Source organism: Triticum urartu, chromosome 1A, assembly GCF_056163025.1.
Source record: "Triticum urartu cultivar PI428250 chromosome 1A, HENAU_Tu73, whole genome shotgun sequence".
Classification (NCBI taxonomy): domain Eukaryota; kingdom Viridiplantae; phylum Streptophyta; class Magnoliopsida; order Poales; family Poaceae; genus Triticum; species Triticum urartu.
In genome coordinates, this window is record NC_141873.1 from 333,860,380 (window position 1) to 333,881,064 (window position 20,685).

At 44.1% G+C, this 20,685-nt stretch overlaps 1 protein-coding gene across 3 annotated transcripts; it reads left to right on the forward strand.

Annotated features, from left to right (window-relative positions):
- Positions 1 to 11,846: 11,846 nt before the first annotated feature.
- Positions 11,847 to 20,462, forward strand: LOC125509980 (uncharacterized). 3 transcript variants are annotated; one of them, XM_048675070.2, is made up of 22 exons: positions 11,851 to 12,272; positions 13,613 to 13,867; positions 13,961 to 14,085; positions 14,187 to 14,231; positions 14,938 to 15,019; positions 15,324 to 15,392; positions 15,510 to 15,680; positions 15,758 to 15,823; positions 16,593 to 16,661; positions 16,740 to 16,808; positions 17,398 to 17,456; positions 17,764 to 17,976; positions 18,109 to 18,230; positions 18,406 to 18,500; positions 18,579 to 18,623; positions 18,740 to 18,799; positions 19,037 to 19,138; positions 19,232 to 19,283; positions 19,359 to 19,411; positions 19,526 to 19,590; positions 19,856 to 19,907; positions 20,017 to 20,462. In XM_048675070.2, exons 1-22 carry the CDS (start codon positions 12,075 to 12,077, stop codon positions 20,092 to 20,094), a joined length of 2,145 nt encoding a protein of 714 aa, XP_048531027.1. In that variant the 5' UTR covers positions 11,851 to 12,074; the 3' UTR covers positions 20,095 to 20,462. The 3 variants fall into 3 exon arrangements, with proteins under 3 accessions (XP_048531033.1, XP_048531020.1, XP_048531027.1); XM_048675063.2 differs by having other exon boundaries at positions 11,850 to 12,272; positions 16,593 to 16,808; XM_048675076.2 differs by lacking the exons at positions 19,037 to 19,138; positions 19,232 to 19,283; positions 19,359 to 19,411; ... (1 more) ...; positions 19,856 to 19,907; positions 20,017 to 20,462 and adding an exon at positions 18,879 to 18,962 and having other exon boundaries at positions 11,847 to 12,272; positions 16,593 to 16,808.
- Positions 20,463 to 20,685: the final 223 nt, after the last annotated feature.

Here is a 20,685-nt window from a genome sequence, read left to right on the forward strand (position 1 = left end):
GGGGCTTAGCTGCAGTCCAGTACTCGCCTAAGTTTGTAAAATCCTACCGAGTGGTGAGCAATCCTCCCACTCGGGGGCTTAGCTGCAGTCCAGTACTTGCCTAAGTTTGTAAAATCCTACCGAGTCGTGAGCAATCCTCCCACTCGGGGGCTTAGCTGCATTCCAGTACTCGCCTAAGTTTGTAAAATCCTACCGAGTCGTGAGCAATCCTCCCACTCGGGGGCTTAGCTGCAGTCCAGTACTCCCCTAAGTTTGTAAAATCCTACCGAGTGGTGAGCAATCCTCCCACTCTGGGGCTTAGCTGCAGTACAGTACTCGCCTAAGTTTGTAAAATCCTACCGGGTGGTGAGCAATCCTCCCACTCGGGGGCTTAGCTGCAGTCTAGTACTCGCCTCAGTTTGTAAAATCCTACCGAGTGGTGAGCGATCCTCCCACTCGGGGGCTTAGCTGCAGTCCAGTACTCACCTAAGTTTGTAAAATCCTACCGAGTGATGAGCAATCCTCCCACTCGGGGGCTTAGCTGCAGTCCAGTACTCGCCTAAGTTTGTAAAATCCTACCGAGGGGTGAGCCGTCCTTCTCCTTTGGAGCTGCGCCACAAATACAACGTACGCTCCATCTTCATCCGCAAGGACGACGAGGTGCAGGTCAACTGCAATCCTTTCCCTAAGAGCTGCACCACAAGTACAACGTACGCTCCATCCCTACCCGCAAGGACGACGAGGTGCAGGTCGACCGCGACCCTCTTCTCCGAGCTACGCCACAAATAGAACGTGCGCTCCATCCATGTCCGCAAGGACGACGAAGCACAGGTCGTCCGCGACCTTCTTCTCCGACCTACGCCACAAATACAACGTGCGCTCCATTCTTGTCTGCAAGGACGACGAGGCGTAGGTCGACTGCAACCTTCTCCTCCGAGCTACGCCACAAATATAACGTGTGCCCCATCCTTGTCCGCAAGGACGACAAGGCACAGTTCGATTGAAGTCTCCGTTTCAAGGCTGCATCTCGAACACGAAGGTCACAACAAATAGGGAGCAGATTCCAAAAGCAATCACAAGCATATTCAAAAGCAGTTTGGATAAATCCTAAAATTCCAAGCGACAAATCAAAAGTATTCGAGCATCAAGCCCGAAGGAGTTTAATGGTTACAGCAACCACTTGGCATTCCGAGGCAAATTTAAGACATGTTTAAATCCCATAGTTTGTTGACTCGGCAGGAGGAGGGCTGGCGGGTTCGACGAATTCGTCCAAGTCGATTCCATCTGCGATCCGAGTGGCAGCAGCGATGAAAGTCTCCATAAAGGACTGGAAGTCGCGCCTTTTGGTGTTGGCGACCTTGATCGCCGCCAGCTTGTCTTCACAAGCTTCCTTGCAGTGGACCCTTACCAAGGACAACGCCACGTCAGCACCACACCGGGCAGAGGACTTCTTCCACTCTTGCACTCGACCAGGAATCTCGTTGAGCCGAGTCATCAGAGACTCGAGGTCATTTTGAAGCGTCGCCCTTGGCTAGAGTGATGAGTCGATCCGTGAAACTGCCACCTTCAGACGAGCGAGGTAATTTGTGATGCTGGCGACACGGGATTCCAGTCGAAGCACGTTCATCGCAGCTTCGTCGCCGACCGAAGAAACGATGGGGTCTAAACCCGTCTCGATCCTTCCAGTTTCCTCGTTAAAGTTTTGACAGAATTCTGCAGTCAAAGAGTTGGTGAGTCGACCGGACAAGATTAACTTGCAAGCAGTAAAGCAGTCGGATTAAAAGGAGTACCTTCCAGCATAAGATAGAGCTTCTTAGCTAGAGTTCTCAGATAGGCTTCCGTGTCATTTCTCTTACGGACCGCGGACTCCAGCTTCTCATTCAGAGCAATCTTATCCTTCTTCAGACAAGTTACCTCTCGGTTGGACTCATTGAGAGAGGACTTCAGCTTGTTTACTTCTCCTTCCAACGCTTCGACCGAAGCCAACTTCTGGTCTACAAGGGCAGTCTTATCCTGAGCTTCCTTTTGCGCAGCAGCAAGGTCCAGGTCCTTCTTTTCCAGAGCCAACCTCATTTTCTCTGCAAAAGAAGCAATCGGATCAAACAAGAGATCGAAGAAATATCTTAAAAGACGATCGACGTAAACAGTCGACGGGCAGTTACCTTCCATACCAGCAGCTTCGTCTTGAGCTTTCTTCAACTTTTGTTGGGCCAGCTCCAAGTCGAGGTTGAGTTGCCTCTGCTTCTCCTCAAATTCGTCAAACTTAGAAATGACAGTACACAATTTCTGCAGAAGAAAAAAGACGTGACAATCGACAAGGTCAAAGATTATTTACTTCCGAGTGAATAAAACTTAAAAGTTTACTCAAGACCCCAGCCGACTGCCCGCAGTCGACCGCGGTCTCGGGGACTACACCCAGCGGGTGCACTGGCATGCCCCCACTGATTCAGACCCCACTCGACCGGTCCGCCCAGGTCGAGTAAAAAAAGAAAAAAAAGAAAAGGGAAGTAAGAGAAAAGAACTATTCAGAGCCCGGCCGACTGCTAGCAATCGATCGCGGTCTCGGGGACTACACCCAGTGGGTGCACTTGACGTGCCCCCACTGGTTCGGATCCCGTTCGACCGGTCCGCCCGAGTCGAGTGGAAGAAAAGAAAGAAAAAAGTAATCAGACCCCAGTCGACTGCCTGCAGTCGACTGCGGCCTCGGAGACTACACCTAGTGGGTGCACTTAGCGTGCCCCCACCGGTTTAGATCCCACTCACCAGGCCGAGTGGAAGAGCGTAGATACCAAAGACAACAAAACACACCCAGTGGGTGTACAAATTCGACGCAAACAATAAGAGATTGTATGAAATAAAATATTTCAGGTAGCATATCCTAATAGAACAAGGTCAGTCGGAAGCCTACTTACCTGGACATTGGCCTGGAGAGCCGCGCCGGCATCGTAAGCAGCCTGGCTGTTCTCGTGCACCGTCTTCATCCGCTCCATCATCACGTTAGCCTGGCGGATGGCCTCCGCAGCCGCGTCCGACTGACTTTCCGGAACATGGTAGTTGGTGAAGAAGGGGGCAGATGACCCAGGTGCGGCAGCTTGGAGCTCCGAAGCGTGAGGTTGGACGACTGAAGAAAACACTGGTACAATCGACGGTGCAGGGCGCTCACTCAACAATGGGGCAGCGAAGGTTACAGAGGCCCCACCTGCGTCTTCGGATTGCCGGACGGTTGGTGTTGTCACCGGTCCCTGCTGAGACGTCTTGCCAAATGCTACTTTTTTGTTCTTCCTGGGCCTAGGGGCCACATCTTCATCATCATCTGGAAGATCGATGATGTTGGGCGGGGCTGCAGATAGATCAGTCGACCCCAAGTGAATCACCAGAATTTAATCGACCCAATAATCAAGGACAGGATCATGAGAGTTTTACCTGGGTTGGAGGTAACCGCGTCTTCCATTTCCTCGTCTCGGTACTGGTAGGAAGAAGTTCCAGAGATAGCAACGCTGCAAATGTCAACATTCAGTCAGTTATGTTCTGTTGCTCGAGTCGACCAAAAGATCAGGTCAAATGATTACTCGGAGATGGTGGGGATGGTCACTTTGATTCTGGGCAAAGCCTTCGGTGGTTTGGAGGAGGTGGCCTTCGAGGCTTTCGGCACAGGAGGTGGTGCAGTCTTGAGTTGTTTCGGTACCTTCTCAGTCGGCGTTGGGGAAGATGTCCGAGGGCGCTTCGAAGATGGCCCAGTCGGCGCGGGCATCAGGTCAGGGGTGCTCGCCGGGTCGTGAGCGTGCTTGGACCTCCTCTCTTTGCGAGGAGGCGAGTCGACCTCTTCTTCATCGCTCGAGTCGTCGCTCTCCTCGTCCTCCTCTGCATCCGAGTGCCACTCACCACTCTCGCCCCCGCTCGCCCCTTCCTCGACGTGTTGCTCCTGCACTCCATTGGGCATCGAGTACATATCAATAAGAGCCTGAAAAGACAATGAACGAAAGAAATACAGTCGACCGTCAACAAGATGTTACATAGTGAATCGAGAAGATACTTGACAATACAGAATCATACCTGTTCCGGCTGGTGCAAATGGTCGAATGGAATCACCCTCCTAGACCCCCGGGGATTATCTTTGTTGCCGGTGATTCCTCTCAGCCACTTCTCCACCGTGTCTTCACTAACGTCCTCCGGGTGGATCCGAGTGGAGTCCTCGAGTCCCGAGTACATCCACATCGGATGGTCACGGGCTTGGAGCGGTTGGATGCGTCGACTGAGAAAGACCTCCAGCAGGTCCATACCAGTCACTCCGTCGCGGACAAGTTGGACGACCCACTCAACCAACACCTTCACTTGTGCCTTCTCTTCTGGGATCACCCTCAAGGAGGAGGGCTTCTCCACTCGATCCAAAGAAAAGGGGGGAAGTCCAGTCGACTGACCCGGGGTCGGCTGGTCCTTGCAGTAAAACCAGGTCGACTGCCAGCCCCGGACCGAGTCGGGAAGGATCATAGTTGGGAAGGTGCTCTTGTTCCTCATTTGGATTCCAAGTCCTCCGCACATCTGTTTCACATGCGTCCTCTCGTCACTCGGGTTGGCCTTCTTGACTGACTGGGAGCGACATGTGAATATGTGCTTGAAGAGACCCCAGTGCGGTCGGCAACCCAAGAAATTTTCGCACATTGACATGAAGGTAGCAAGGTACACGATGGTGTTTGGAGTAAAGTGGTGGAGTTGAGCCCTGAAGAAATTCAGAAAACCACGAAAGAAAGGGTGGGGAGGCAAAGAAAACCCGCGGTCAACATGAGTGGCGAGGAGAACGCACTCACCCTCCCGCAGCCGCGGCTCGGTCTCGTTCCCCGGGAGCCGCACCGATTCGTGGGGGATCAGTCCCCCCTCAACTAGATCGTCAAGGTCGTCCTGGCTAATCGTCGAGCGGATCCAATCGCCCTGGATCCAGCCTGGCGGCAGGCCGGACCTTGACGAGGATCCACCTCAGCTGGTCCGCTTTCCTTTTGCCTTCGCCTTCGCCTTCTTTGCGTGCTCCAATCCACCGTCTTTGCCTTCCCCATGGTAGCAAATCGAGTCCGAGCGGAGCTACGACACCGAGAGCGGAAGCAGGGGCAGCGGAGAAATCTGAGGAAGAAGAAGGAGAATGAGGGCGCACTGTTCAAAAGCCCGGTCCGGTGCCTTTTATAAGGATACTTCTGAGTGACTGACTTGTAGGCCCGGACGATCTCATCAAATCCCACAACAGTCACGCGCGCGATACGTGGCAAAAAAGGTGGCGCGGGGATCGAGGCGACCTGCCTAAACCGTCCCGATTACCACGGCCTCCCCCGCCCGGTGCGCTTCCCAAAATTCGAATCTCGCAAAATCCGCGGACAGCAGAACAACTTGTCAGACGGAAGGCATCCTCCACATCATCACTGAAGCTTTTCAGTAAAAGTTCACTCGACAAAAACTAAGAATGGATCAAGGCGACTGAAAAAGAAGTTGGTGTCATCACCTCAGTTCATTGATCCCGAACAAGATATACTCATAACAACGAAAAATGAGTCGGAAGCGTTCTCAACTCCTTCCTCACTCAAACCCTGATCCATTCGGGGGCTAATGATGAAGCTATGTACCTAGGGTAGGGTCATGGATCTGTCCAAGATACCCTCTCCAAGGACATCTCTAAAAGAACCAGAAGCAGTCGAAGAAAAATCATCATCCACTCGACCATGAAGCTATGTTCCACTCGACAGTCTTGAAGACACTCGACCGTATGGACAATCACTCGACTACCAGAAGATCTAGAGCCACTCCACTCTGCAATGATCGGGAATTAAGTCATAGCCTTAATGGTCATTATGTATCTTTATTGCAGGCGTTACCAGTAACGTCTCCATCTTTATGTACCTTAAACCCTTTGTAACTGAGGGCGGGAGGGGTCTGGTGAACTCTATATAAGCCACCCCCCTCCTTAGGGACAAAGGTTCACACCCTCTGTAACACACACGCATATAATCCAGTCGACCGCCTCCGGGCTCCAAGACGTAGGGTTGTTACTTCCTCTAAGAAGGGCCTAAACTCGTAAAACTCATGTGAACAACTCCTCTATAGCTAGGATCTTGCCTCTACATTCCTACCCCCCTATTCTACTGTCAGACTTAGAACCACGACAGCCCCCCTTTCCTTCTCTTCTCCCCCTCCTTCCCTCCTTCTCCTAGTTGGAATAGGAAGGGGGGCGAATCCTACTTGGACCGGGAGTCCAAGTAGGACTCCCCCCATGGCGCGCCCCCCTTGGGCCGGCCACCTCCCCCCCTTTATATACGTGGGAGGGGGGCACCCCAAAGGCACACCAAGTCTTTTCTTAGCCGTGTGCGGTGCCCCCCTCCACAGTTACACACCTCGGCTATATCGTCGTAGTGCTTAGGCGAAGCCCTGCGCCGGTAACTTCATCATCACCATCCCCACACCGTCGTGCTGACGGAACTCTCCCTCGTCCTCAACTGGATCAAGATATCGAGGGACGTCATCGAGCTGAACGTGGAGGTGTCGTACATTTGGTTCTTGGATCAGTTGGATCGCGAAGACGTTCGACTACATCAACCGCATTACTAAACGCTTCCGCTTTCGGTCTACGAGGGTACGTGGACACACTCTCCCCTCTCGTTGATATGCATCTCCTAGATAGATCTTGCATGATCATAGGTAATTTTTTTTGAAATATTGTGTTCCCCAACATGAATGGCCCCCACTAAGCTCCACAATTTCTAGTTACACTGGCCCACATGCCATACCCACATTCAACGGTCCACACGTCCCACTCACAAAAAGTTGATGCATCACACCACTTCGTTGTCGCCTTCCTCTTCTTCGTCTGTAGCCGGATGCCGCAGTATAGCCCGTCGTGTCAATTTTCCGTGACACACCAAACCTCTAAAACTCCAAGCTCTTGCTACTTATGTCTTGCACTACATGTTGGGCAAGCATGCTAAAAGCGAGTGCCCTCTAGCCGATATACTCAAGGGCCCTATCAGTGACCTCCATGAAGATTTGCATATCCATGGAGATCCAACTATTTGCTCCTTCCATGATACTGAGATGACATGCCCACTATGTTTGTGTTTGATATTCTTGTAGGGTTGATACAAGAAGGGCCCTCTAACTGATGAGCAACGCGAAAAAGTTTTGGTTATGCACAACTAGGAGCTGGCCATTCGTCCATGTTTACCCAAGACATTCAAGCTCCTTAGTGAGGGGGCAATATTTTAGATAGATGGGTGGGGTTTCTGAGCCGAACAGGAAGAAAACCTTGACAGTGTTACCTTTTGGTGTTGACTCTAGTGTAAAGATAAATTAACATAGACTTTGTATGATTTGTAAAAAATTGCATGAGCCCTATAAAGTTCTTGGATAAGTGATGAGTTCGTAGATCCTCATGATCTACAAAACCAATATATTATCCGCAATGTAAGTAACACATGTAACTAATAGAGCCCTTTTCGAATAGGTCTAACTAACAATCTACCAACAACATATTTGACGTGATAGAATCCTATACAATATACCTAAATAGTTGATCCCCACTATCTCAATTCTCTCAACATGCACACATGCCATTGATGTCTACTACGCAACCTTCTTCTTGTAGACTCTTGTTGGGCCTCCAAGCACATAGTTTTGTAGGACAGTAGCAATTTTCTCTCAAGTGGATGACCTAAGGTTTATCAATCCGGGAGGCGTAGGATGAAGATTGTCTCTCTCAAACAACCCTGCAACCAAATAATAAAGAGTCTCTTGTGTCCCCAACATACCCAATACAATGGTAAATTGTATAGGTGCACTAGTTCGGCGAAGAGATGGTGATACAAGTGCAATATGGATAGTAGATATAGGTTTTTGTGATATGAAAATATAAAAACAGCAAGGTAGCAAGTAGTAAAAGTGAGCAGAAACGGTATTGCAATGCTTGAAAACAAGGCCTAGGGTTCATACTTTCACTAGTGCAAAGTCTCTCAACAATGATAACATAATTAAATAATATGTCAATCCCTCAACGTGCGACAAAGAGTCACTCAAAAGTTCCTACCGCGGAGAACATAAGATGAAATTGCTTGTAGGGTATGAAACCACCTCAAAGTTATTCTTTCTGATCAATCTTTTGAGCTATTCCTATAAGTGTCACAAACAAGCCTAGAGTTTGTACTAAAATAACACCATATGATACACATCATTAACCCTAATGTCATCCAGATACTCCAATGTCACCACAAGTATCCGTGGGTCAATTATACGATATGCATCAAACAGCTTCAGATTCATAATATTCAATCCAACAAAAAGAACCTCAAAGAGTGTCCCGAGATTTCTACCGGAGAAACAAGGATGAAAACATGCATCAACCCCTATGCATAGATTACCCCAATGTCACCTTGATAATCTGCGAGTTGAGTGCCAAAACATACATCAAGTGAGTCAATAGAACACCCCATCGTCACCACGGGTATCCCACGCAAGACATACATCAAGTGTTCTCAAATCAATAAAAGTATTCAATCCGATAATAGTGAAACCTCAAAGGTAAAACTCAATTCATCACAAGAATATAGAGAGGGAGAAACACCATATGATCCAACTATAGTAACAAAGCTCGCGGTACATCAAGATCATGCCAAATCAAGAACACGAGAGCGAGAGATTAAACACATAACTACTGGTACATACTCTCATCCCCGAGGGTGAACTACTCCATCCTCGTCATGGTGGACGCCGGGATGATGAAGATGGCCTCCGATGATGGTTTCCCCCTCCGGTAGGTTGCCAGAACGGGCTCCCGATTGGTTTTTCATGGTTACAGAGGCTTGCGGTGGCAGAACTTCCAACCTAGGGTTCTTTTGGAGGTTTGGGTATTTTTAAGAATTTTTGGTGTCGGTCTCATGTCAAGGGGGTGCCCGAGGGGCCCACAAGCCGTGGGGGTGCGCCCCCTAGGCTTGTGGCCTCCTCGGTCACTTCCTGGCCCAGCTCCGGTGCTTCGGAGGTCTCTTTTGGTCCATAAAAAATCACCGTAAATTTTCAGCCCATTCCGAGAACTTTTATTTCTGCACAAAAAATGACACCACGGTAGTTCTGCTAAAAACAACGATAGTCTGGGTTAGTTCTAATCAAATCATAACAAAACCATATAAAATTGTTGTAAACATGATATGAATACTTCATAAATTATACTCCCTCCGTTCCCAAATATAAGTTTTTTTAGAGGTTCCAACAAGTGACTACATACGGAGCAAAATGAGTGAATCTACACTCTAAAATATGTCTACATACATCCGTATGTTGTAGTCCATTTGAAATGACTAAAAGGACTTATATTTAGGAACAGAGGGAGTAGATACGTTGGAGACGTATCAGCCACCTCATCACCCTACTAATTATTTCTCTTAACATGCACGGGTAATGACATTTATATTATCTGTCGACATGCACACGTCCCATCCCACCGCACGTGCCACCTCATCAAACACACTAATTATATCTTTCTTAACATGCATGGGAAATGCAACTTACGTCTATATATATTTACAACTATATAGTAATAAATACAATATATTATATCTATTTTAATTTTTATTTAAATTTCATCAAAAAATATTGCAACCAATCATCGCAGCAATGCGAGGTATCATCTAGTATACCTAAGGGAGTCATCCCCGCTAACTTATTTATCTCAACATGCAAGCATGCCATCTCACTATACAATTATGAATGGGATAAGGCCCACCTCAACATGCATGAGAAAAGACCTACCACAACATTCACCATGCATGAGAAAATGTATTTCATTAAATTATTCTACTTATATTCAATGAATATTGTGACAACTATACATAATCTATATACCTAATGCCGCCCGTAATAGGAGTACAATAACTAGTATCATGCATGTCAACTAGGCAATTTTAAATTTTGATGATGTGACATAAAATAAATGAATAAATAGAAGGTTGAGTACCATATCATGATACCGTATCATAATAAAACTACTATATGTCTTGCATGACAATAAATGAGATAATCTAAGATACTAATCTATGATACGGTATGCATTACGGATGTAGTACCATACGCTAGTATCATATGCACAATACTGAATTATAATACTACCCACTACGGGCAACCCGAGTCATCCCCACTAGCTTATTTATCTCAACATGCATGCCACTTCACCATACAATTATGGATGAGATAAAACTCACCTCAACATGCAAGCATGCAGGAGAAAAGACCTACCACAACATTAAACCATGCATGGGAAAATGTTTTTCATTAAATTATTCTACTTACATTCAATAAATATTGCTACAACTATACGTAATGTAATATAATAAGTTATATGTATTTTTAATTTTGGTTCTTATGTTATCAACCCAAATTTTTATCAACAAATTCTCACAGCAACGCGCGGTTTCCTTTAGTTAACTTAAAACTCCAATGCAGTGAGGGCATGATAGAGCCTTCTCAATGAGGTCACTGGGAATGCAAAGAGAAACCTTCATGCTTGTTAGCACTCGAGCTCAACTCCGGATGACTCAAAAAGAAAGGAGCCAACATGAGCCCAAATTGCTATTCAACTAAAAATGAGTTGAACCAAAATCAGCTCAGTAAATTTTGGCTTCATACACCCTGCAACAACGTAAATGCTATGGATATTTTTATAGATGCATATAGATGCAACTAATTTATTTGCACTTCTCATTTGTAATGCAATAATTTATTATGTAGGATAGGTACACGTCAACGATTATCTTACATGCATTACATATTTGTTTTGTTTCAAAACTATGACGCATGTGTTGTAGTTTATTATGTACATCCTTTGTTTCACAAATGGTACACCAAGTTTTAACTTCATTACCATAATTCCATTTTGACCGATGTATTTTTATATTTCTATTTGTAGTTGTTGTGGTATTACCATGTTCGAGAATTTTACATTGCCTAACAAGTGGATTGTTTTTTTTCATATATTTTGTCTTGCTCAAAAGTTGCCCAAGATTACAAGTCGAGTAAGAGCTCACTCCCTAACTCGACCTCTAGGTGAGCACAAATCGAGTTAGCATTTTTTTCTTAAACAAACTCACCCTTGCATGTTTCCAGCCCTAGAGGCGAATGTGATAAACACATCAAAACACATGTGTGTATGCATGCCCGCGTGTATGTGACAGCCAACACCGACCATAACAAAATCATTTAGAGGAAAACATGTATATTAAAATTTAACAAGTTTTTTGCGGTTAGGAATATTACTAACAAAAATACGCTCTAGAATATGAAACAATATTTTCAGCAGCCGTTACGAAATGGTCTTTTTAGAACTGTGGACTATACGAAAGCACTATCTCAAGGGGTTTTAGACAGCAGATCATGATTTTTTTATCTGTTTCTGGGGCCACACAAAAAACGTGTGGTATAAGCTATATCCGGCTGATTTAAGACCACATTGATCAGTCACTCAAAGCATTCCCGGTTTACTCGCATCCGAATTAATCTTTTCTTACTTATCTCGCTCGGTTATTTATGAGTTTGGATTAGCTGCCGGTGTCCGTACACACCGGTCCTTCCGCTCCCCGCAGACGATCCCCCCCTCGGAAGCCCAGCATCGGGAGGCGGAGATCTACCGGGCAGTCGGCCGCACGCCACTCCCTCGCTGCCACTGCCGCCGCGGTCACTGACAGCCGGGTCCCACTCAGCGGGGGCCACAGGTCATCGACGGGTCTCGCAGGCAGGTCGCCCCCACGTCGCCGCCCCCCGCCCTCGCCACGTCACCGCCGAAATCATTAGTATTTTGCTCCCTTTCGCGACCCCGTTTGTTAAGCGTCCTTCCGTTCGCTATCTCCTCTTCCTCTTCCTCTTCACCCCCTCCTCTCTCTCTCTCTCTCCAGCGTAGCACACCCCTCCCCCCCCCCTCTCTCTCTCTCTCTCCAGCATCTCTCCTCTCCCTCCTCCCAGCTCGCGCGGGAGACACTGGTCAGAGGCCAGGCCGAGCGCGGCGGGGCGTGGGGGGCGAGCTCCGCTGGTCCCGAGGGCACCGGAGGGCCGTCGGCGCTGCCTCCGGCGGACGGCGGGGCGGCATGGGCAGGAACGGGAGCGTCAAGCGGGGCGCGGCCGCCGCGGCGCCTCCGTCGTTCACGGTGAACCCGGCCGACTACCGGCTCATGGAGGAGGTGGGCTACGGCGCGCATGCCGTCGTGTACCGCGCGCTCTTCCTCCCCAGGAACCAGACCGTTGCCGTCAAGTGCCTGGATCTCGACCAGCTCAACAACAACATCGTGAGCATCCGTCTCGTCCCTCCCTCCCTCCCTCCCTGCTCTCTTACGGCTTCGGCGCTGGGTTGCTTGGCGTCCTCTGCTGTTTGATCTGGCGAGAGATCCATTGGTTGATTGGAGTGGATCCTACTGCTGATTCGGTAGCTTTGGAGATCGCGCTGGAATTTGGCCTGTCTAGCGTCCTATTAGCCTCGCGTGCTCCAGGATTTGCTTCTACATAATATAGTGACATTAATAAATTAGCATTTTTAATGATGCGCCACTAGTCGTTGTGAAGAGGCTAGGACGATCAGTTGAGTCCTGAATATGCAGCATTTTCAATTCTTAGGGTGGCTGTATTTTTGGATGTTTTCTTTTGGCTTGCAGCTGGTTGAGAGGGTCAGTTATTTTTGCTAGAATGTTGCAACATCGGCAACTATCATTTACTTCGAGCAATTTTTTTGCCGATGTATGAACCTGATGGTGGTGGATACGGCATAGTGTCACTGCCAGAACCCTGCCTGGAGAGGGGAGGTGCTTAAATTTGCATGCATGCTGCATGGGCAGGGACGCGGTCATGCAGCTTGGCCTTGTGCTTCCATTTGGGTGGGCACACGTGTTCGTTGACGACGAAGGTCTTAGGAGAAGGGGACATTGTCGTCTACTAGAATTCATGACTCATAGATAGATACAAGGATCAGCATTTCCTAGTGCTACGTAAGATTATGCGGTTCGTACCATGACATTATCCTTTTGGGGTTTGGGAGGATGTCGTTATTATACATCTCTACATGAACATGTATACCATACACGTATGCCAACAAGCTCAAGTATCGGCTAACCAAAGCTCAATCGATGTCTCTTATATTTACGATAAATCCTTCTTTTTAGGGGGGGGGGGGGGGGGGGGGGAGGGATGTTACGTAACCAAAGAGAAGTAAAGTCGTAAACTCGCGACTCTTGTTTTGTACATTCCAATTGTAGTTTCTCCTGCACCATTTGTCGTTAGTGCACTCGAAGACAATCATACAATTTTCTCTAAAAGAAACCCACATTGCATACCAAATTGTCATACAGGCTACTTGTTTTGGGGGAGTTAGTGATACCTTTTTCGCATATGTGATATGTTAACTAGGGTGCAAGCGGCATCCCACTTCGTCCTGCAAAACTCATCAATTAGCTCATCAGTTAATGTAAAATTAACTCTACATTTGTACCGTGGTATTGTCTGCCATTCCGCCCCACTTGCACCCCTAATGCTAACACTGCGTAGTGTCAAATGTCAACATATTTCTTTTCTTGGTTTCTTCCCTTTCTGGAGGCTATAAATGAATTTAGATCTTACAAATGTATATCATTTGCAGGATGAAGTACAAAGGGAGGCTCAAATAATGAGCTTGATCGATCACCCTAATGTCATCAGGGCTTACTGCTCATTTGTTGTGGAGCACAGTCTTTGGGTCATAATGCCATTCATGACGGAGGGTTCATGTTTACACTTGATGAAGATTGCGTATCCTGAAGGTTTCGAGGAACCTGTTATTGCATCAATTTTAAAAGAAACACTCAAGGCTCTGGAGTACCTTCATAGGCAAGGGCAAATCCATCGTGATATCAAGGTTAGCTTCTATAGAAGATTCCTGTGCAGTTCTTATATTGTTTGATGTGGTTTGTGATGATTCTTTATTTTTGCTCAATATGGCACTATGCAGGCTGGTAACATCCTTATTGATAGTGCTGGTGTAGTGAAGCTTGGGGACTTTGGCGTTTCTGCTTGTATGTTTGATAGAGGTGATAGGCAAAGATCTAGGAACACATTTGTTGGAACTCCATGCTGGTAAGTAGATTTCTGTATCTTGATGCTAGGGATCAAATTAATATTATAGAACTTGAGAATGTTTTGACCCTTTTTCTTTTGTTTCTAATTTTACCTTTTAGGATGGCTCCAGAAGTTCTCCAGCCTGGCACTGGATATAACTTTAAGTATGTTACATTTCTAATTGTGCATACAAATGCACATACCTTTTGGTAACAAATGTGTTTTAGGAATTGTTGTTTGATTTTATGTCATAAAGAGCATCACTGCAGTCACCTTGGACGTCTTCTATGCATTGTACCTTTGTGTTCTTATTATTTTCTGTATGAATTCATTGCTATTATTCTTTTTAATAACCATCACCATGAAAAATGAAGTTTTGCTAAAATTACATTTCTGGAGGTGGTAATAGCCGGGCCCGGGTACTTTCTTTTATAGGGACTCTTATCTTTGCAACTCCTGCATCGCACATCATCATCTTATAGGCAAGGATGGGGCTATCCTTTCCATTATAAATTACAAATCCAGAATATAGTAAGGATAATGTACTGACAAGAGTGTCAGACAAATATTATATCTTATTTTTAAGTTCAGCAGCCTGTTCTTGCGATTTTGGCTTTTATGTTAATAAGTATTTCATAATGGTGTCATGCTTGCTTTTAGTACTCCAGAAATGTTAATCTTCACAAAGATGTTCGTTGATAGTCTGTCCCCAGATAACTCATGCCATGCCATGGACAAATCACCTGATGTTCGGAGACTTACTTTCATATTGAATTAAATGGCTTGTCAAGATCCAGCACCCTGATGCTTTTTTTGGCATTTTATTTACTAACCGAGATGGACTAACAGCTAATATCCATATTTTTACAGAGCCGATATATGGTCGTTTGGAATCACTGCACTTGAACTAGCGCATGGACATGCTCCATTTTCGAAGTACCCCCCTATGAAGGTAACGATTTGATTTCATCTGCAATGTAAAGTAATTAATCATTTATGTGATTTTTTGCTTTTGATATTGTGATGGTGTATGGGTTGGTGATGACTAATATTTTTTTTATACCTACGGGCCAGTGACTCATTCCACACCTCATACTAATATTATAGTACAACAGTATAATCTACACACTTATTTGTATTCTATTTCCATTGGCCAAGGGCATCTGCTGGTCATGCCCTGTACCCTCATATTGCACAAGGGTAACATATCCATGCAAATCCTCATGTTTTTTAAATATGGTTCCTTTTGGCTACAGGTTCTTCTCATGACTCTCCAGAATGCGCCACCTGGTCTTGACTATGACCGAGACAGAAGATTTTCGAAGGTAATTTTGATCCTTTCAGCTAATTATTGGGTTTTTGGACCATTTATGTGGTTGAAAACTACAATAGAGTATATTCTACTGTTTACCTTTTGATGAACCATTTTCACTTGTGCTCAGGCATTTAAAGAGATGGTTGCGATGTGCTTGGTGAAAGATCAAACAAAGAGACCGACGGCTGAGAAGTTGCTCAAGCATTCATTTTTCAAAACTGCAAAACCTCCAGAATCGACAATGAAGGGTATGTTAACTGATCTGCCTCCTCTATGGGAGCGTGTAAAGGCACTCCAGGTAACTACTTTTCTTCTGCTTTTTTATCTCAAAAATCACAATGTATTTCATATCTGACAGTTCTTACATATTTCCAGCTTAAAGACGCAGCACAATTGGCTTTGAAGAAAATGCCTTCTTCTGAGCAGGAGGCACTTTCCCTGGTTGGTGATATTAAACCTTCATGTCTATATTTTGTGGTTCTGTTTCAGTTTGCTCTCATGTATGTTTAAGGCTATTTCGCATTTACAATTATTGCATAAGTTTCTTAGTAACTTCTAGAACAGGCCAGATCAACCTGTGAGTTGTTGATTAAAAAAACCCACATCAGTGCTGTCTTCAAAAGTGCGATCTAGTACATGAGGGTTGTATACTCATATAGTGCACAAGGTAGGTAGACAACCCTAGGTTGTGGTAGTTTTTGTTGGATATACCTTGTGATTGATTGGTATTTTGCACTAGATATCAACTTAGCAAAGCATAGGCGTATAGTGCCATGTTTTTCAATGATGATGAATCATTGCATCATAAGTTATCTTGTAACAAGGTTGTTTGAAAAATAACAAATTCAGTGTTTAGTATCTTGATGATAAAGTTTAGAAACCTGACAAGAATGACTGTAAGATAGGCTTCTGGTACTTGGGGAATTAGGACCCTAGAACACTAAGAGAACCTTCTTATGTTCTGCATTTCTCTTTCTTACCTTCACTCATCTGCCTCATACAACTGTTCCATGTGTAGTCACATGTTTCTGCAATGAATGTCTCTTCTCGCTATAAATTCTGTGGGAAATTGCACTTATATGTTTTAGTTCCCTATAAATTATTTAATATTTTGGGTTTATAAATGTGTCTCCTTTTTAATAATCATGGTTGTTAAGTCATCCTTCGATCAACCTAATTGTTTCTCATGCTTGATCGGTTTATCCAACAGAGTGAATACCAGCGAGGTGTTAGTGCGTGGCACTTTGATATTGAAGACCTCAAGGCTCAAGCATCACTAGTAAAGTTTACTGTTTTCTTTTTGCTTAACTTCCATTATACCTTAATTGCCTTATTATTAAGCTATCTAAGTTTCCAGATTTATGAGGATGAACCATCTGAAACAAAAGAGGACGATGTCGCTGCAAGAATCATTGAATCTGAAAAGGTTTTGTAGATTCATGACTACCTTTCTTTATAGAAGAGCCATTTAACAGTCCTCTTTAGAAAAGCTTCAAGTTACTTTCCAAGTGCGCAGAAATGTTATGAATTTGGAATATTGTCCAGCATTCAGCAGACCAAATAGCTTAAATTGTAATATCCTCCTTATTTTTTCTTGTTGACCAAACATAGCAATCTCAATGTGTGTCACGCTCTCTGTGTTTTGGAATTTTAATTGTTGTTGCCCATGATCAAACTGTTGCCAGGAATTTTGGAATGTCCCACTGAAAGTTCTTAACTATGGTCTATGGGTGTAAGTTGTGTGAGTGGGAAATCATCATAATACCAGGCTTGTTGTGCAAAATGATGGAGGAAAAACTAGACTTATAACCATATTGACAATTTTACTTGATTCCGATTTTTCCTGGCTGGATCTAGGCAGATCCAGCATCAGCAAACTTGAGAAATGCACCCTGTGATAACTGTATAGGATACCTAGGTGCAACGCAGCTCCTGTTTTATAAGTTAATTTTACAACATGAAGAAAAGCACACATTGGATATTTCTGTTGTAACAGTTCTTTTTTTCGTCATCAGAGTTTATATTCGAGGACCCCTTCAGGACAGTCGTCATCTGCAAATGAAAATACCTGCAGGTTAAGCAAAAAACTGCTGCATGTTGTTAAGTTTATTTAAACTTTTTTTTGATATTTACCATCATCTGCGAATGAAAATAACTGTAGCAAAGCAAAACTCTTGGCTATGTTCTGGTGATAAATCTTCCTAGAACTTTAAAGTGTATACCTGTTGATTCTGCATATAACTGCAGAAGTGCTTGTACAATTCAAGAAATCAAAGTAGGATGTTGTGGATAGAGAATGACCAGCAACTTAAATGATGTTAATATTTTGATTTTCAGCACAACATTTGTCTTGAAATGTAATATCTTCTGTTATATTTCAGTGAAGAAACCTCTACGACAAATCCTGATTGTAGAAGGATGCCCAATGGACATGAAAATTCTAGATCAGAGAATGATTCATTGCCCTCTACATCAAAGGAACCAGAGTCGAAATATTGGAGAACTAATGTTGGACAGAAACAACAGACTACTGGGGGTCCAGTTGAAGGTGGTGTTAATAGCTCAACAACTGAAAGGAGCCATAATTTTGAAAGGTCTGTTATCTTTACAACATCTTTTTTTCTCAGAAGTCTTATTCTGATTTCTTGTTATGGAAGAACACTTCATCATTTTAGTCATCAGTTTATCCTATACTAATATTCAATTATCCTTCTTTCTCATGGCAGGGATGCAACTGCTGACAAACATGGAAGTGATACGAGAAGAGCCGCAAATCTTAGTGGTCCATTATCATTGCCAACTCGTGCCTCTGCAAACAGTTACTCAGCTCCTATACGGTCTTCAGGAGGTACAATTCCATAGACACGTCCGGTTTTTGCTCTGGCATTGTTGTAGCACAGTAGCATATACTAGGGCTTCTCTATTTCCCCTGTTTAACTGTGGCCTTCAAACATCAATTTTGTTTCGGATTTATGTGCTTTCTGGATGAGTGGTACTGGAGGAGTTTCTTTTGATCATTGTAGGATATGTAGATTCATTGGGAGATAAATCTAAACGTAGCGTGGTGCATATTAAAGGCCGCTTTTCTGTGACATCTGAGAACGTTGATCTTGCGAAGGTAAGCAAATTTGGTGGATAAACTTAAGGTAACAGTACAGAGCCTAAATGCTTTTTTTAACATATCCTTACTTTACAGGTTCAGGAAATTCCATTGAGTAGCATCTCACGCAAATCACCACAGGTAAGATTGTTATGAATATTAATATTACCAGGCTATTTTCAGGACATAGTTATAGTCTAGGTTAAATGGAATCTACGGCAGTCTGTACATTTGTGATTAATACCTTGCTTGCGCAGGGTATACAGCTAAGAAAATCCGCAAGTGTTGGTGATTGGATTGTCAATGCCAAACCAACGGTATAATTCTTCTATTTGATCTTTATTTGCTTAGTTTCACTTTCTTAAAGAGACCATGAGAAAAGATTTTCCTTTTTAGTGGAGAAATGAAGATGCACACCTAAAAGGCACACTGTATTTTACCTTTCAAAATGGTAATAAACCTTAAGAGATACCATAGAGACAATCCATCATTTCTGTCCTTTTTGCAACTTCTGCTGTAGCTGATCCAATTTTCTTGATGCATGGATGCTACAGTCTAACAGTCATCATCTGAAGGAACTCTGCAATAGCTCGGTATCATCGTCTGTTCTCATTCCCCACCTTGAGAACCTCGTGCAACAGACTACACTTCAGCAAGTATGGAGGAAGCTTGAACATGTTTACGAATGTATGATACATGATAAGTTATATAAAAGATATTTATCATTTTTTGTAATTTTCTTACCTCAGGATCTGATCGTGAACCTACTAAGTAGCATGCAACAGAATGAGAAAGCTGACGGTAAATGTTTTTTCTCTTCTGGCTATGAAATTCTCCTTTTCTTTGGTTAAATCTTAAATCTCGTATTTTCTTCAGGTGCACAGTCTGGAACGTCGTCGCAAGTCCGAAATATGCAAAGTGAGACAGTGGTAAGCAGCAATGGTGTATGATTTCTTGTATTGTTAGGGGATACCCTTACTTAATGATAGCGGTTCCTTAAGAAGATTGTTTGTCGTCACTGAATCCTTTCTATTGTTTGGCAGGTTGAAACATCTAATACTGAGAAAGAACGGTCATTACTTGTTAAAATTTCAGAGCTGCAGTCTAGGTAGGCCCACTGCCTTGGGAATGATCTCACAAACAATTCCAACAAACACATTACTGTAACGGTTCTAGCATATTTACATGTTTATGTGGCAGATAAATTGTCATTAGTTATTATGGTGACATCATGTTTAGTCTCGTAGATGCTGATTTGTCGGTCATTAGATAGAATCAACTTTTAATATTCCTATTAGATGCTATATAATCTTTATTTTCGAACATATGTATACATTGTATCAAATTCATGAACTTTCCTTTTTTTCCTGCAGAATGATTACTTTGACTGACGAACTGATTTCAGCCAAGCAAAAACATGTTCAGGTTGGTACCAACATTTGTTTTAGTTTGTCGCAATACATTTCTTAAGCTGCCATTTGTTCATGGATGAATGAATCTTTATTCACGATGCCTTTTCGGGAATCGTTTTCAGTTGCAGCAAGAACTTAATGCATTATACTGCCGAGAAGAAATAGAAGACATTAGGGACGAGGACAATGAAGAAACATAGCAAGGTGAAACGTTCAGCTGATATGGGTACCCGCACTTAGCTTTCGCATCATCTGAGTTTCATTAGAGAAGCAGTACTCGCGGAAGCTATATATATATGTATATCCGAATAAGCGCCGTCAGAAGGAAAAAATGGGGACATGCTCCTTGGCCTGTTGCCATCAGTGTGTATATTAGTTTTTATTTAGCTTCTTTTTCGGTTTAATTTATTCAATAGGTTTTGGTGGGTCATAGACTGCGGTCCTGTGCATTCCCCTGCTATGGCCACACCTATCATTCAAACATTTGTGATTATCCCGTAGATTGTGTAGGGTGCCCGTTGGTTCGAACAGCTTGCAGAAGAATGCAAAATAAATAAGTTGTACTTTATCCAGCAGTGGCTTGTACTCCCTCCGTTCCTAAATACTTTTTTCTAGGCATTTCAACAAGTGACTACATATGGAGCAAAATGAATGAATCTACGCTCTAAAATATGTCTACATACATCCGTATGTAGTAGTCATTTGAAATGTCTAGAAAGACAAATATTTAGGGAGGAGGGAGTATAATTTTGTCGCTGAAGCATTATCATTTGATCCCTGCCTGGAGTACA